Source organism: Leuciscus leuciscus, assembly GCF_965113295.1.
Source record: "Leuciscus leuciscus genome assembly, chromosome: 5".
Taxonomy (NCBI): domain Eukaryota; kingdom Metazoa; phylum Chordata; class Actinopteri; order Cypriniformes; family Leuciscidae; genus Leuciscus; species Leuciscus leuciscus.
Window position 1 is genome coordinate 32,702,914 of NC_138729.1, and position 17,674 is coordinate 32,720,587.

General features: G+C 40.4%; 1 protein-coding gene across 5 annotated transcripts in view; it reads right to left on the reverse strand.

Annotated features, from left to right (window-relative positions):
- Positions 1 to 17,674, reverse strand: part of scai (suppressor of cancer cell invasion) — a 36,857-nt gene that overhangs the window by 4,678 nt on the left and 14,505 nt on the right. For 4 of the 5 annotated variants that reach the window (XR_014206084.1, XM_082169951.1, XM_082169952.1 and 1 more), the window contains exons 3-14: positions 7,883 to 7,978; positions 7,580 to 7,666; positions 7,384 to 7,482; positions 7,101 to 7,197; positions 6,643 to 6,741; positions 5,189 to 5,341; positions 4,888 to 5,028; positions 4,638 to 4,739; positions 1,901 to 1,979; positions 863 to 962; positions 656 to 737; positions 166 to 238 (exon numbers count right to left, since the gene is read on the reverse strand). Coding sequence is in view for 4 of the 5 variants with exons in the window: in XM_082169951.1 (XP_082026077.1) it covers positions 166 to 238; positions 656 to 737; positions 863 to 962; positions 1,901 to 1,979; positions 4,638 to 4,739; positions 4,888 to 5,028; positions 5,189 to 5,341; positions 6,643 to 6,741; positions 7,101 to 7,197; positions 7,384 to 7,482; positions 7,580 to 7,666; positions 7,883 to 7,978 (1,208 nt within the window). In the remaining variant the exon portion in view is untranslated. The remainder of the gene's footprint in view (positions 1 to 165; positions 239 to 655; positions 738 to 862; positions 963 to 1,900; positions 1,980 to 4,637; positions 4,740 to 4,887; positions 5,029 to 5,188; positions 5,342 to 6,642; positions 6,742 to 7,100; positions 7,198 to 7,383; positions 7,483 to 7,579; positions 7,667 to 7,882; positions 7,979 to 17,674) is intronic. The other variant, XM_082169953.1, reaches the window with a different exon arrangement.

Below are 17,674 nucleotides of genomic sequence, written 5' to 3' on the forward strand. Positions count from 1 at the left end.
AACAGAAAACAACAGTATAAAAATACAATAGATAATCAATATAATAACAGACAATCTTACTTCAAGGGTAAAAAAATAAATAGGAAAAAATAGACAGCTTAGCAAATATATATTTTTTTTTTTTTTATTCTCTCAACACAATGTCAAAACAAACAAAAAGGAGACCTTGCATGCTCTTCGGATATGCTGTTGGAGAAAGCAGGCATACAAGTGGTTGGCCGAACAGGTTGGAGAAATTCTGTGGAAAGACAGGAAGAAGTCAAACAGTTAGTTTTACATTATTTTTAATAATAATAAATTTACTCTACTAGTACTAGTGAATGGTTCATGTGTTATAAATGTACACTAGGGGGCACTCCATTACTGAACAAAGCAGACAACTAAAGAAAATCAGTTGAAGAGGAAAAAACCTGAAACATAGGGTGATCATATCAATCTATAATAAAAAACTACAACAGAGCTGTTTTAACTACCTATTCAAGGTATCTTACTTCTCGTGTTTATCCTAGTAAATAAGTTAGATTGTCTCACTTATAGAGCAAGCACATGGCTGCTCTTGAATAATGAATGGCTTCATGATGTCACAGAATGCTGCAATGATGGAACAAATGTGAGCATATGACAAAGAAAGGGAGACAGAGAGTTTATGTCTCACCTTATAAGCTGTGCTGTTGGATGAGTCGACAATGATAAACAGAGGTTTCCTGGTGAAGGGGAAAAGGTCTCCTGGGTGGAGGCTGAAAAACACACATTTGTGCATGTATGCGTGTTAAAATAACACCTCAATGTCTCAAATGTGTAGTAAGCACATCCTTTCAATGTACAGTAGGCTGGCACAGAATGGGTGTCAATGAAGGCTCACCAGTGCATCTCTTTTTGTGCCTGATTTCTCTTCTGCACCATCTCACCGTTCACCACATCTCGGTTAGTATTGGTCAGGACACCTCCAAAGTCATAAGGACCTGTAAATAAATGTTAAATGTGATGTGAAATAATGATGGGACAGATCTTACTCCTCCTCGTATGCATCCAAATGTAGCATCATGATTCTTTTTGCAGTGGGCCTACTTTTCTGAGTGGATCAAATTCTGTTTCTCCGTTTCCAACACTGTTCAAAAGTCTGGGTTCAGTAAAAAAAAAATAAGGATTTTAATATTTGTATTCAGCAAGGATGCACTAAATTGTGTAAATTAAAACTGACAGTAAAGAAATGTATAGTGTTACAAAAAAAAAAATCCATTTAAAATAAATTAATTTCCACAAAAATATTAAGCAGTTCAACTATTTTCAACATTGATAAATTAAAAGAATTTTTTTTTGAGCATCAAATCTGCAAATTAGAATGATTTCTGAAGAATGGAGTAATGGCTGTTTAAAACAGTTATTTTAAATAGTAATATTTTTCAATATTTACTGCATTTTTTATCAAATAAATGCATTATTGTGAGCGTAAGAGACTTCTTACTAAAACATAAAACAAAAATCATATGAAACCATGCTTTTGAACATTAGTGTATATCATTTCTGTGGGTGGTATTTCCTAAAAAAAAAAAAAAGTGCTCAGCCGTTAGCTGATGGATTCTCGCATGGATATTTCACGCAGAATATACCCACTTAACATGTTCAAGATTTAAAAGATTATATATTACTTTGCACAGAAAAGGCTGGCAAGTGATTCGAATCAGTCTGTGCTAATGCAGATGTGTTTTGAACATGGCAGTATGTTTGTAAACATCATACATGGCATTACACAAGTCTTCGAATCCTACAATTGATTGGCTTAACAGCATTCCAAAAGTGCTTATTTCGTTAGTATTTATGTAAATTTTAAGATAACAATATTCCATATCATCCAGTGATGTCAGATAGAACAACAGTGTGCTAAAACACCTCGGCGTACCTTCACACTCAGAGCGTCCATTGGGGAAAACTCCAGTGGCAGAGAGATACACCAGTAGGACACTATTGGCTGGCAGCTCCTAGCAATAAAAGAATCAGTGAAAGAAAAGAAAACTTTCAATGACTAGAACAGATAAATTAATCCATTAAATTGGCTAATTAAATCAGAACGCTCACAATACTACAAATGGTAAAGCAGTGTCATAGGTAGCTTAATTATTAACTTAAAGGTAGGGTAGGTAATCCTGTTCAGAAACACTTTTTTTTTATACTGGGTGAAATGGTCCTTCCATCCTGATAGTAGTCAATACATTATTTGTTTAGAAAAAGGAATGAAAAAAATCAGACCTCTGTAGCAGCTGCAGGACAGTAAAAACTCTGACCAATCACTGCCATTCGGTGCGAATGTAAAGAACCAATCAGATGCCTTCATGTCTCGTGCCCGAGCCCCACTGCGCGCGCTGCCCTGCGTGCACTCATCACATGTCACCGTTCCCGGAAATATTCAGCTCAAAGCACCTGCATATGCAGTCAGCGAAGGCAAACAAGGCAAAAACTACTTCCTCGGACCCTGCCCGCACTCTTGAACGACCTCCTCTGCTTCGCCCTCGACCCCGGACCTGTCCTCGAACCGACGATGCGGTACTTGTCTCCAGACTCGGAGTGTACGTTAGTCTTCATTAGAGTCAACAATGTTTTCATCATGGAAACTCTTACATGCAAAACACCGTATAGTGTTATGAATCTTACACGAAATTCACCTTCATCACAGTGTAACTGATGGTAATGGAAAAACGTGTATCAATGCAACCTGTTTTTAGTTTTGCCTTATAAATATAGCTCGTTACCGAATGAAACTTTACCATTATCGATATGCTAGCTTGATAGTGAGTACTAAAAGAAATCTTATTTGTTTATATTCATAGTGATAAAGTTAGGTATTTTATTACATGTGATTCTGACATGATGTCACTGTATGTACTGCGCTCCTTCCTCTCCACTCGTCTCAGGTAATAAATGCGTCTTGTTCCAGCCTGAGCGTTTGGCGTCGCGCGTTCATGTGTTTTGGGGGCGTGGCTTTGGAAGGAGCTCAGAAGGGAGGGGGTGGAGTGAATGGAAATAATGAGCTGTGTTTATTGCAGATTAAAAGGTCTACAGTCACTCGATTTTTATATTTTCTTTTTCAGAGTACTTACATTTTAATTATGTATTGGTATATAAAGACAGTTTAAACAAATTTGGAATGTTTTTTTTTTAGAAAAAGGATTACCTACCCTACCTTTAAGTGGCACGCTAAGTGCTGCACAGCCAGAGCATCTCAGTATCACACTTATAAAATGACTAATAAAACAATTCAGAATATAACATTTAAAAATTCTTAGGCTGTGTACATCTTTGCACATAGGGACACACACACAAACATTGAACAGCTAATAGCAGGAACTGGTTAAAGAAGCACATGGAAATTCCTTATTTGTCATCATTTATCTAAACAAAACATGAAGCAAGATGGAAAACAGCCTAAAAATAGGGGGTGTCTGAGAGTTAAAAATGAACTGCTCTGTGGCAAAAGCGTGCAAGGATCTGAGTCGTGTGCGTGTGGGTTTTCCTCACACTCTCGAGGTGCTACGCTACAGCAGAGCAGATAGTAACACGCTAACACCCCTGTAGCATGCCATGCTGCAACTCACACTCACACATGAGGTGTCACTCCAGACAACAGAACAGAAACTAGTGCAAAGGATAGACAATAACCATAATGCAATTATGCAGGAAATGCCTGTAAAATTCCCTTGAGATCCAGAGGCTTTAAAGGCCCAGTAAAAGCATATGACGAGCCATGTTAATGTGTTTCCTATTGAAACAGGTTTAGGTGAGGAATAATAAAGGGTTCCTCCTTTTTTTTAAAGCCAATAGGCCTTGGTCTAGCTATGTGTTTTCGGTTTTAGGACATACATTTGTGTAGTGCAAGATATCTTTGGTGAGTTTTTGCAGAAGAGAAAGATATTATGCAAATTTTAAATATGTACACCACTGTTCAAAAGTTTTGGGTCAATAAGTTTGTTCATGTTTTAGACAGAAGTCTCTTATGCTTACTATGACTCCATTTATTTGTTCAAGATAGAGAAAAACTGTAATATTGTGAAATATTATTACAATTGAATTTAATATATCTATTTTGATATATTTTAAAATGTAATTTCTGTGATGTAAAGCTGTGTCATATGATCAGTGTCACATGATCCTTCAGAAATCATTTTAACATGTTGATTTGATGCTCAAGAAAAATTTCCTATTATCAATGTAGAAAACAAATATTCTTTTGGGAAAAATCATACTTTTTTTCAGGATTCGTTAATAAATAACAAATTCAAATTAACAGCATTTATTTGAGATATAATTTTTAAAACCATGTTAAAGGTGTCACCTTTCTGAATAAAACATGATTTCTTTAAAAAAATAAAAAAATAAATAAACGTATAATACAAAACTATTTAAATATACACTTAAATAAAACTTTTGAACGGTAGTTTATATTTGCTTAAAGTAAAAATTGTCATTTAAGAGTCTACTGGCAAAGCATATATATCATATTTGATTTAAGCTTAATCACTATATGTGAAATGTCACTGCTACAAGGTCTCTATGCAAATATAGAGTCAAAACAGGACAAAAATTACAGGATGGATTGACAATTAATTGACAGGTGCTAAAAACTGCAGTGACATCAGACAAACCTTGAAGGAGGCGGACAGGAAAGTGAAGAGCTGGCTGAAGGTTGGTTTGTAGAGTAGATATTTATGAGGGTTCTCTCTTTTGGCAGGCTTTTCATTGGGCTCCTATAATGAGAGAGATAAACAAGTGAGAGAGGAATAGAGAGACACAGAGAGCAGGTGGAGTGAGATAGAACAGTAAGAGAGACCCTGAAAAAGGTGAAGTACTGAAATAGCGAGGGAGGAAGGGTGAAAATACTCAGAAACACTCAACATAGAGAGTGACAGGGAGAGTGTAAGAGTCTTCTCTTACAAGTGTCCCTGGTTTGGAGCTTTGTGTGGCCAGGTTCACTGGTTCCCTCTCAAGCGCTTGAAGCATACGAAACATATCGATGGTCAGCTCGCTAAACTTCACCTGCAAACCAGATGAAATCCAACCATTGCAAAAACCAGAGTTGTAACCTACACAACAAGTTTGAAGTGTCTAATCATTTACATAAGAAAGCACTGCTTGAATTTGACATATTATATAACTTGCTCAGCCTGCTAGGTGTTTTGCTGTACTGTACTCCCACCTGACTGTTACAGTTGCCAATGATGAGTGCATCTGCCAAGGTGAGCTGGCCAACCACCATGCCCTGCTCAAGAGGGGGCACACCCCCCTCCTGCAGCCGATTGGATATGACCACCATGGCGTTGTCATCATTTACGATCATAAGAGGATCTGCCTGTGTAGGTAGAAAAATAGTAGATGAGAAAGGCACAATGGTGAAGAAAATATCAATATTTGTCAAACAGTCTTACAGAGTGGACTACATCTGACCTTTGTAACAGTAAGTCATGTAAGAAGAGGTATTTATAACATCTGAGTTATTGTGCTTTTTAAAGTGCACAACATTGATACATTTTTGCATGAAATAAAAATTAAACTGATTTACTATACACTACTTTTCGGTACGTTTATAAAAAAAAATAAAAAATAAACATTGATAATAATAATTACATTTAAAATATAAAGTAGAAAAAAGGTTATTTTAATGATGGTTATTAAAAACAGTAATAATTTTTTTTGTGACTGTATTTGATCAAATTTACTGCCCCCAAACTTTTGACTGGTAGTGGTCTTACTGTGAATGATTTGGTGTATATTATTCCAGATAAAAAACTGCTTCATATTCTTTCTTCAAGATCATAATTTGCTCAATCTCAGAACAACTTTGCTTTTCTGTTGACATACAAAATATTTTTTTATATCATGAAAGGGGGTTGTGAATCGCATTTCATGGTGATTTTAATAGTGCAATTGAGTGGTGCAGGTATGACATCACTTTGTATGCCAATCGCGGAAATGAGTTAGCACTTCTGGTTCTATCATCCCGAAGTCAATGGGTTTTTTTAATGGGATTTTGGTTAAATGGCTGAAATAAGGTCTGTGGTGAATACCAGCTCAAGACACTTTCACGTTTTATTTTACGACATAAAATACTTCAGTATTACCCCATTTTTTTAAGCTGTTACGTGTCATGAAAAAGTCAGTTGCTAAAAAGTGGCTAAAATGGGACTTCAGAGGCTGTCGGGGACATTAAACGTCATCACGCCGAACAAGGTAAGCTCAGTCCACTTTTACAGCCTGCTGCTTATAATTGTTCTCTTATAAACTATTCTAACGTTCTGAGAAAATGTTGTCGGAAGCTTATTGATGGTGACGTTGAATTCGTGGGACCGTGGTGTAGTTAGTTTATACCCTACCTTCAGCTTTTTACTGCATTTAGGAATTAAAATTCATAAAAGTTGTGTTTTTGTCATCTGTAAAAAATTTCTTGATGGCCAAAACGAGTAAGTATCATACAATTTTGTTGATCACAGTTTTTTTTGACGATAATCCAAAAGCCTATGGAAAAATCCAATTGGGTTTTTGTCGAGGGAACCAGCTAACTGGCGGTTGGCCTACAAAGTGACATCATACCTGCATCACTCTATACTGATGACACTTTATGCACATTATAGACTTCTTTAAAAAAATTCTTACCTCCACAAAAGCAGCAACTTCTTGCAGCACCAGGTTCCACTCTAACTGGTCCTCTGTGTTGAAGCGCTGGGTGTAGTCCTCAATCTCCTCAGAAAGCTCCTGCAAAAAAAGACACCACAGATGGTCTCAAAAACACAGATATAGACCATACTGGGTTTTTCTTCTCATGAACGGTGAATTGTTGTCAGTATATTTCTTAGTCCTTTGCAAAAAAAAAAAAAAAAAAAAAAACTCATTAATTTCTATTAATATGAGTATATGAGTAATGGCTGACAGTGTGCAATTTTACAGTGCCAAAATTGATGAGGCGTGAATTTTGCTTTAATTCCAGCTGTATAACTAACCAACAGACTGTCAATGCTGACTGATCCTTTGGCAAGAACCTCTGTTCGACTGAATATCTATCCATGGACTAAAAATGTGTAACTGGTCCATTTGGTCTGCCGTCCATGACTTACCTTGACTAGCACTTTAACCAGGTCCATCTTGTTGAGCAACAGACAAACAACGATAAAACGAGCGTAATACCTCAGCTTTTTTACAACCAGCTCAGGCCTGTGCAAAGGAGAAGGGACAAGATTAATGAACTGAAGAGAAAACCATAAAAGACAGAAATTTGGGATATTTACTGCTTTACTTGCTCATAAGTATATTACTTTAAAGAACTTTCCAGAACATAGAAAATAAAAATCAAGAAAACATAAACTTTGCTTATCACAGTTCATTGTAGCGCCTTTTCACCTGTCTTCTTTGTTGACTTGGTGGTAATATGATCGCTGGCGAATGGCCGAATAGAAAGAAAAGGCTTCATTTAGGTAGCTTGTTTCTGAAGTGCGGAGGCTGAAGAAGACAAAATAAAAAAATGATGTGAAAACAATTCTTGAAGTACGCTGTTTGAAACCAGATGAATAAATAGCTGTGTTAAAAGGCTCCTTACTAGTAATGGTAGTACAGCTGCCCAATTTTTGAGGCCACTTCACCTATCTGCCACCTCTTGAGACCATACCGGTTGTCCAGGACTTGTCTATTCTCCAGTCAAATAAACCCAAATAAGAAGAATCAAGAATCATCTGTCATTAATGCTGACATCATAGTGCAGAGGAACTATCAGAGGGAGGTTTGATCATGCATGTTAAATCTTCAGTCTTTTGTCATAAAAGTCTAAGCCTAACGGTTTTATTTTTGAGATTTTGGTTAAAAAAACAGTCCTTTCTGTTTCAAAAATAGATCTAGGGCTGACCTGTGCTGCTGCTGAAACTTCCACAGCTTGGTGTATACGTCAAATGTTCGGCCAAAATAGGACTGCCACTGCTTGTGTCCATATTGAGGCAGATCCCTGCAGGAGTGCGAGAGAACAAACAAGAGAAACACAGCCAAATTTACTTCAGTAATGCATTCTCCTCATTTATAGATACTCAAATGTCAATTTAACAGGCTTTAACAGACAGAATCAAAATAAAGCATTTTCTATGTGCTTGTGTTTACACAGTCAGTATTTGGAACTGACAGCTGTAAAACTACTTACAGTCGATTGTAAAGAAAGTGGCGGGGTGTAAGCATAGTAAATGATAGGAAAAGTTCGATATACGTTTTTTTGAGTTATGACAGTTGATAATTATAAGGGGTCAAAAAAGACATGCATAGATGTGATAGATAACCATTATGACAATGACTAAGTAAATATGACTATATAAACAGACTTCTATGCAATGGGAATTACTTTTTTTACAGATGATCGAGGTACTGTGACTCATTGTTTCAATCACTAGTTTCTTTTAAAATAATAAATCAAGGTTGTATTAAACCCAAACCTACGACCTTGATACCCACATATCATTATATAAGGCATTTATGCCCCTCTGCCTTGACACTCCAATTGCAAGACATCATTTTGGACAACAGCAGATGAGCCTTCCAAATATACAAGTGGTCATAGTTGTCATGCACTTAATTAACATCATCATGCCAAAGATGAGAAGACATTGGTGGAGGGGGAGAGCAAAAACAGCGCAATCAGAGAGTCAGAAAGAGCGAGTGGGTGAGAGTGTTTGGGCAGGGCTGTGGTGAGTCATAGTGCCGATGATGTGAAGGAATTTGACGAGCTATGGCAATCAGCTTGAGAAGTAGCACTTTTGCCTCTATTCGCTCTTTCTCTCTTTATTCCTTTCTCGTCCTTTTCCCCCTAAACCTTCCAAAAACACCTCTAGGCCCTATTGTTATCATCAAAGGGTTGCTATGACAACAGAAGCAGGGACTGGGGAAAGAAGGGAGGTTGAGAATGCAGCAGGTAAATTCAAAAGCCCTCATTTACACATGCTCACACATGATTACTGTAACGATGCAGGCTGAATCAAAAGAGGAAGCAGGATCCACGTGCAACAGCTTTATTAGATAAACTCAAAACTAGACAGACAGACTTAGACTAGGGAACAGGACTCAGGAACAGAACAAACAACATTACAAAGTCAAGAACCCACAAACACTGAAACAAGACACATGGTTTAAATACAGAGACTAACAAGCTAAACAAGATAACAAGGGGGCGTGGCTAATCAGAAACACCTGGGGAGCCTAATAACCAAGAAAAACTACAAGGGATTACAAAACATGGTACAGGACAGGAAATGACAAAAGTCCACACAAGACAAGGGGAACATAAGACAGGAATCATAACAGAGCCCCCCACTTAAGGAACGGATTCCAGACGCTCCTCAGGAAACAGTCAAGGAGGGTGGTGGAGCGGAGGCGGACCCGGGGGCGGGATGGAGGGCCAGTCTCTGGATCGGCAGACGTGACGTGAACAGTCTCTGGATCGGCATACGTGACGTGAACAGACTCTGGCTCGGCAGAAGTCACGTGAACAGTCTCTGGCTCGGCAGACGTGACGTGAACAGTCTCTGGCTCGGCAGATGTGATGTGAACAGTCTCTGGATGGAGGCAGGATGGAGGGCCAGGCCCGTTGAGCGGAAGAGGGCCTGGAGACTGCAGCAGGACTGGAGGCCAGGGCGGAGCAGGCAGTTCAGGTGGCCAGGGCGGAGCAGGCGGCCAGAGCGGAGCAGGCAGTTCAGGCGGCCAGGGTGGACCAGACAGTGCCGGTGGCCAGGGCGGAACAGGCAGTTCAGGTGGCCAGGGCGGAGCTGGCAGTTCAGGTGGCCAGGGCGGACCAGACCGTGCAGGTGGCCAGGGTGGACCAGACAGTTTGGGTGGCCAGGGCGGAGACGACAGTTCAGGGGACCCACTGCCCCCTCCCAAAATTTTCTTGAGGGCAGCTATGGGGTTATGCTCAGGAACAGACACCGGCTCAGAAACAGGAACAGACACCGGCTCAGAAACAGGAACAGACACCGGCTCAGGAAAAGGAACAGACGCAGGCTCAGGAACAGGAACAGACACCGGCTCAGCGGCGGCCATCTTGTCCGGAGACACTGGCTCGGCGGCGGCCATCTTGTCCGGAGACACTGGCTCGGCGGTGGCCATCTTGTCCGGAGACACTGGCTCGGCGGGCGACCATCTTGTCCGGAGACTCTGGATCGGCGGCGACCATCTTGTCCGGAGACTCTGGCTCGGCGGCGACCATCTTGTCCGGAGACTCTGGCTCGGCGGGCGACCATCTTGTCCGGAGACTCTGGATCAGCAGACGTGACGTGAACAGTCTCTGGATCGGCAGACGTGACGTGAACAGTCTCTGGATCGGCAGACGTGACGTGAACAGTCTCTGGATCGGCAGACGTGACGTGAACAGTCTCTGGATCGGCAGACGTGACGTGAACAGTCTCTGGATCGGCATACGTGACGTGAACAGACTCTGGCTCGGCAGAAGTCACGTGAACAGTCTCTGGCTCGGCAGACGTGACGTGAACAGTCTCTGGCTCGGCAGATGTGACGTGAACAGTCTCTGGATTGGCAGGCGTGACGTGACGTGAAGTGTCTCTGGATCGGCAGATGTGACGTGAAGCGTCTCTGGATCGGCAGTCATCCTGGGAACCAGACTCAGGCGTGGCCGCCTTCTTGGCTGGATACTCTCAGGCGACGTGGCGGCGGCCATCCCGGGAACCAGAATTAGGCGTGGCCGCCTTCTTGGCTGGAGACTCCCCAAAGCTGCTGCTAGATCCATTTGTGGTGAGTTCTTCTGTAACGATGCAGGCTGAATCAAAGGAGGAAGCAGGATCCACGTGCAACAGCTTTATTAGATAAACTCAAAACTAGACAGACAGACTTAGGCCCAATTCCAATTCTATCTTATACCCCTTCACCTACCCCTAATCCTTCGCCTACCCCTTACCCTTGCCCCTTGAAACAGAGTGGCAAGGCGTAGGGGTGAAAAAAATCCCCCAAAGAAATGGGACACCACTACTACACCGTTACACGTCATTATACGTTGTCGCTAGTGCCTACGTCACAGGAGATGTGCCAATGTTTATCACAAACTTCCAAGATGCCGTCGTCAGCTGTAGTCATCTCAATTGCGTGGGTTACAGCTATTTTTTCGCATTTTTCTTCTGAAGTTCGCAGAAAACAACGGAGATGACAATATCTTCGACGCCTAAGTATTTTTGGACTTCAGGAAACGTTGCTCTTTGTCAGCGCGAAAGCGAATGAGCCTCCGGGTTTCCTCAGGTGTCCCTGTTTGATAAAGAACATACAAGACTGGTTGATCATGTTGCAAAAAGCATGAAACTGTGTAAGCACTGTTCGTTTATATCGTGTTCACATATAACCACAAGAAAACAATGCGTTCATGGCAGACGTACGGTAAAAGATAAGCCGATTCCCTGCCGCAATTACATTCACCAGTTATCAGACATGAAAATATGTTGCGGGACTATCGTTAGCGAACTTCAGCGATTTTTTTGCAAACATTTCTTTGAAGAACATGACCATAAATATGAACACAAGATTGAATGTGACATAAAGAAAATGATTATTGGCAGCCATGTTGCCTCTGTAGCCGGTGTATGCAGGTACATTTCTCATACCCCTTTGTTTGAAGTGTGGTCCTGAAAAATCTTCGTTTCAAGGGCTGGCTACAAAACATGGTACAGGACAGGAAATGACAAAAGTCCACACAAGACAAGGGGAACATAAGACAGGAATCATAACAATTACAGTAGATGATGCATCATTTATTAACCTGTAACGGGTCATTCTGGGAAATGCAAGGGGACAAAAACGAATGTCAAAAAATTAAACATGTCCAGGCATAACCTTGAGTTATACACATATACAACAAGCACACACACACATCATGCAATGCAATTAAACACCAGCGCACAGGCACGCCTCCTTTCATTCATGCAGATTCAATGAAACCCAGCACTGTATTTTGTTCCACAGCTTTCATTCATAATGTGCATTCACACATGCTGTAAGGTTATAGAGATGGATTTGTGAGATTTACGGTTCACCCCGTTGCCCTTGTGGGCTGCGAGAGACAAGGTCAGGAAGGAGATAGGAGCAGTCATTAGGCAGGGCTTTAATTTCACTACATGCACTATTAATTTCCCATCCACTCTGGCAGCATTAATACCCACTAGACAGATTCACTGGGAGAGCACAGCCAGGGATAGACCTGTAAATTAGGGAAGGAGGAGAAAGGAGGGAGATAGGATGGTGTACGTGTGCAGATGGGGTCAGATGTGGTGTAGTTGAGTAACAGAGCAATATTACATCTGTATGGTATGGCTAAGGCCTCTGGTACTCCAGTGTCTTGATCATTCCATTATCCTGGACTATATTCTGGAACTGACATTCCCAAAATGTAAGTTTAAACAGCTGAATAATTTTGAGACAGCAGAAGTCATTAAAAGTTGCAATTTCAGTTGAAATTTGGGAAACCACTTGAAACATTTATTGTGTTGTGATATTTCAATTACTTTTGTTTGATTTGTTCATTGCAAACAGCTGAAAGTCTGTACATTTTGCCAATAAACCTGATTTGAACGATATATATATATATATATATATATATATATATATATATATATATATATAAATATACACATACACACACACACACAGTGTATTTGTAGCACAAGCACATAGAATTATAAACATATATATCAGTCATATTTATGTAACATTTTTTCATTTTTGAAGCTCTGCGTTGCACGCTGATGAAGAATATATATATATATATATATATATATGGATATAAAAATGTAAAAGCCACTGTAAAAGTATCTTTATTGAGTCAAGCTTGTTTAATAAAGAGGTAAGAGATAGTGAGAGCTATCAAGTATTAGGAAATGAGACCAATTAATAATAGCTGTTTCATTACTGAACTCTTCAGGGTGTTGCTAAGCATCAAATGCAGAATTAGGCCGCTACTGGTTAGACAGCCTAATTAGTATGGAGAAACAGGGCATTGGGTGTGGCCTCATAACAAGCATCTAATCCTGTATTTGTAGACACAAACTATCATTAAGGTATAAAAAAATAAATGCATAAACATGTTCATTGGTTGTGAGCATCATATGAAATCCTTCATGCAGAAATAATAAGCAATTAAGAACTAAAATGCTACAATTCTAATGCTGACATCTGAAAAACGTGAGTGGAATAAATGTTAAATTTTTTGGACTTGGTTTTAAAGGATTTAATGGTTAATTTGATAGCCTTATATAAATGTAAAAGATAAAAGAAAAGAAAAGAAAAGAAAAGAAAAGAAAAGAAAAGAAAAGAAAAGAAAAGAAAAGAAAAGTGTTAACAGTATATAAGAACACTGCAATATTAAACATGAATACTAGAAATATCCAAATATATATCAAATATATATGAAAAAAGATAAGGGATATACTGACCTGCAGGAATTATACCAAACACTGTCCTATGAATTTACATTGATGTGCAAAAAACCTACTCCAAGAATATATGAATGTCAGAACATGTGGGCTACTCTATGAAACTAACCTTCTGGACTGTAGCAGTCTCAGTCGGTTATGCAATATAAATGTAACAAACACACATATGGTACATAAAGACAGGGCCTGGATACAGAGATAAGAGTGGAGGGAAGGAATACAAATTTTGAAGACAAGAAGGAAAGAAGGAAAGAGAGAAAAAAAAGAATGGCGGGAGAGGGAGATAGAGCCCACAGCTACTGACATACTTGTCCTATAAATAGTCTTAGCTAAAAATGACTGATTAACTCAAACGCAACCTACTGGCCACTGAGAAATGGTGATAAACACGGAGTGACGTGATTCATTTTTTTTAAGGGTGTGTGTAATGCAGAGACAAACGCTGGCAGATATGAGGGGGTGGAAGAGGAGCGCTGAAGATTCATTCAGATGTAAAACTGAGATCACTTCACCCAGACACTGGAAAATATAAAGGGCTCTCAGTTCCCTACGGATGAACAGGCAAACGTCAACACATACATAAAGCACAGCACAGATGAGACACTAGAACCTGCTTATTTATTGATTAATAATCAACCACACCCACAAAATAGACTACATTCATAATACATGTCAATATACGGTTGTCAGCCCTGCTTTAGAGTGCTAAATACGGTTACATTCACACACAGTTCAGTTATAAATGAGAGTGACACCAATTTCTAAAAACAGCACTGACTTCCTTAGTGAATAGTGATAGTGAAATGAAAATCCTGTCTTCATTTACTACTATGGCCTAAAGCATTGGCAGTGAAAATTTGTGTTGTTTTGCTAAGTTTGCTGCTTCAGTTGTTTTGGTGTTGATTCATAGTTTCTAGATTATTGTGCAGAGTGATCAGATGCATTTTAAATAATTGCAAAAAGCTTCACAAAAAAAAGATTTCACTAATCACATCATAATCACATAGGAAAGTGTGAACAAGTATTAGTCAAGAGAAATCACTCTATCATTCTGATTGGATTATAAGAGCAGGCTGATTGATATAAAAGGAGAGACGTGCTTCCAATCATTGTGTTATTGTGTTAGCAATGGTTACCTCCAAAAAAAGACAGCCATCATCGCTTTGCATCAAAAATGGCCTCACATGCAAGGAAATTGCTGCAAAGAATATCACACCTGAAATAACCATTTACTGGAAGGATCATCAAGAACTTCAAGGAGAGAGGTTCAACTGCAGTGATGAAGGCTTCAGAATGTCCCTGTCAGGACTCGGGTTTGATCTTCCTTCTGTTTTCTTCCTTTGTGTTTGTTTCTGTCTTTTCCACGTGCATTTACGCACAAATGTTTGTTTCACAATCAGCGTATCCGCTCGTTTGCGCTCACCTGTCTCCCTTTATTGTTTGATTTCTCTACTATTTTTATGCTTCCTTTCCCTTTGTTCTCTCCCAGTGTGTTCTGTGCTTCTTGCTGTTCACCTGCCCGTTTTTTTCCTGTCTAGTTTTGTTATTTTAATTTGTTTTCTTTTCTTTTTATCAATTTTTTTTTCCTCTGCCCAGTTGTGTTGTGGTTCCCTGTTCCTCTCCAGAATTCACTGGTCTCGGACTGCCCTCTCACTGTTGACCATTCGGACTATTAATGGTGCTGGAAATTTCCTGGGTTACTGTTCGCCTCTATGGACTGCTTTCTGCCGTGAACACCTGCCGGTTTCCGATCGTGACTTGGGAGGTCCCAGTTGGTTTTGTTTGCTCCTAGCCTGACTATCCTGCTTGTCTGACATTGATTCTTGCCTCATGATTCGGATTTGATTGCCCTGGACTCTGAACCCTGCCTGCCTGACCATTCTCTTCTCTACTGTTCTGAACTAAGCATGAACTCTGTCTTTATTATTGTGTTTCAATAAAACAAAACTAAGCATTCTTCTGCTTTTAGATCCTCCTTCCTGAGATCATCACACCACACACCGGCCAAACATGGACCCAGCAGAAGAATCTCCTATCCGATCAGCCATGGAACTTGGTTCCCAACCATGCTGGGCCGTCAAGAGTAGGAGCCTGTTAATTTCTCCATGGAGTCTCTCACAGCGCGAGTCGCTGAGCTTTCAGACCAGTTTAAAGACTTAATCGTCTCAACCCAGATATTGCGTCACCAATGTCAGCCACCACTGAGTCCACTTACGAACCTCGAGTCAACAATCCTTCAGCTTATGCTGGTTAGCCTAGCAACTGTCGCTCCTTTTTCATTCAATATGAAGTGGTGTTCTCACTTCTGCCAGAACTTCCAGAACATCTGGAAGATCTCATTGACATTGCCATTCGTCTCGATTCCAGAATGGAGTTGCATCGTTGGGTTCGGGGTCAGTTTTCAAGGCATCGGGCAGAACTTTTCGATTCTCCTCCCGCTCCCCGGGTACCTGAACCATCTGATGGTGTAGAGCCCATGCAAGTTGGTAGAATGCATCTTTCTGCTAAGGAAAAACAACAACGCTTGTCTGAGGGTCACTGTCTTTATTGTGGTGGCCATGGTCATCTGGCTGCATCCTGTCAAGTAAAAGCCAGCATTCGTAAGTAGTTAGGGGAATTCTGGTGAGTGGAACCTTCACATCCCCATTTCATAAATCTAGTACTCTCCTGCCAGTGACTGTCATCATGAATGATACTTCCTTCAAGGGTTCAGCACTCATTGACTCTAGGGCAGAGGGGAAGTTTCTCAATGAAAACTGGGCCCGTGAGAGGGGTCTTCCTATTCATTCTCCCATCACTGCTCACTTACTGGACGGTCGCAAGCTCATATCCATGTGACCATATCCGTCCCGGTGAGTATAGTTACCTCCGGCAACCACCGGGAGGAGCTAGAGATTTATTTAAAGGGATAGTTCACTTTGAAATAAATTTTTGGTATGTTTTAGCTTACCTCAAGGGCATCCAAGATGTAGGTGTCTTTTTTTCCGCAGTAGTTTCAATTTTGATATTTTTAGGTCAAACCGTTCTTGTCTGTCAGTCATATAATGCAGGTCGATGGTCACTGTCTCAAAGAGCGAAGTGATCTGATCTGACGTGTACGCAGACTGGTGCATAGATATATACACTAGATGTCGCCTTAAAGACATTCGTTCCAATGAACTGCCGTAGACAAGGCGACATCTAGTGTGTATATATCTATGCACCAGTCTGCGTACACGTCAGATCAGATCACTTCGACATGGCTGTGTATAAGATGTAAAAACAATATAAATACTGTTAGTTTTCTCACACAAACCGCTCGTTTCGTGTCTTAGGCCATCAATGTGTACTTACGATGGGGAATTGTTTAATTTGGACGACGGGGAATTGTTTTAATTTTGACTCTGTGCATGCTCTTTGAGATAATGACCATAGACCTGCATTATATGACTGACAGACAAGAACGGTTTGACCTAAAAATATCAAAATTGAAACTACTGCGGAAAAAAAGACACCTACATCTTGGATGCCCTTGAGGTAAGCTAAAACATACCAAAAATGTATTTCAAAGTGAACTATCCCTTTAACTAAGTCTCCTGTAGCTCCCTTAGCCATCCCTGGCATTCCCTACATGGTCCCCTCATTAACTGGGCAGATAAGTCTATTTCTAATTGGAGTCCTTACTATCATGCATACTGTCTAGTTTCTGTACCATCTTTGGTCGCCCCCCTCATTGTTTCAGGAGGAGGAGATAGATTTGTCCTGGGTTGCATCACGATCTATGGGCGGTCTTTAGCGTGTGTCCCAAGATGCATCTCTTCAAGATGCATACTTCGCCCATATGACTGTGCTTTTGTCAACTTTTGCAGGGGGCGAGATTCTTCACAAAGTTGGATCTGCGCAACACTTACCATCGTGTTCTGATTGAGGGGGATGAGTGGAAGATGGCCTTTAACACCCCCACGGGGCCCTTCGAATATTTGGTTTTTACCATTTGGCCTGTCCAATGCCCCAGCCGTCTAAGAACTCGTCAATGACATGCTGAGAGATATAATAAATAAAATTTGTTTTTGTGTACCTGGATGATATTTTCTCCTTCCTTCCAGGTGCACATCCAGCACATCAGAGGTGTGCTCCAGCGGCTGCTGGAGAATCAGTTGTTTGTCAAGGCGGACAAGTGTACTTTCCATTCCCAGTCAGTCTCGTTTTTGAGTTCTGTCATTTTTGTGGGGGGGATTCGCATGGGTCCTAAC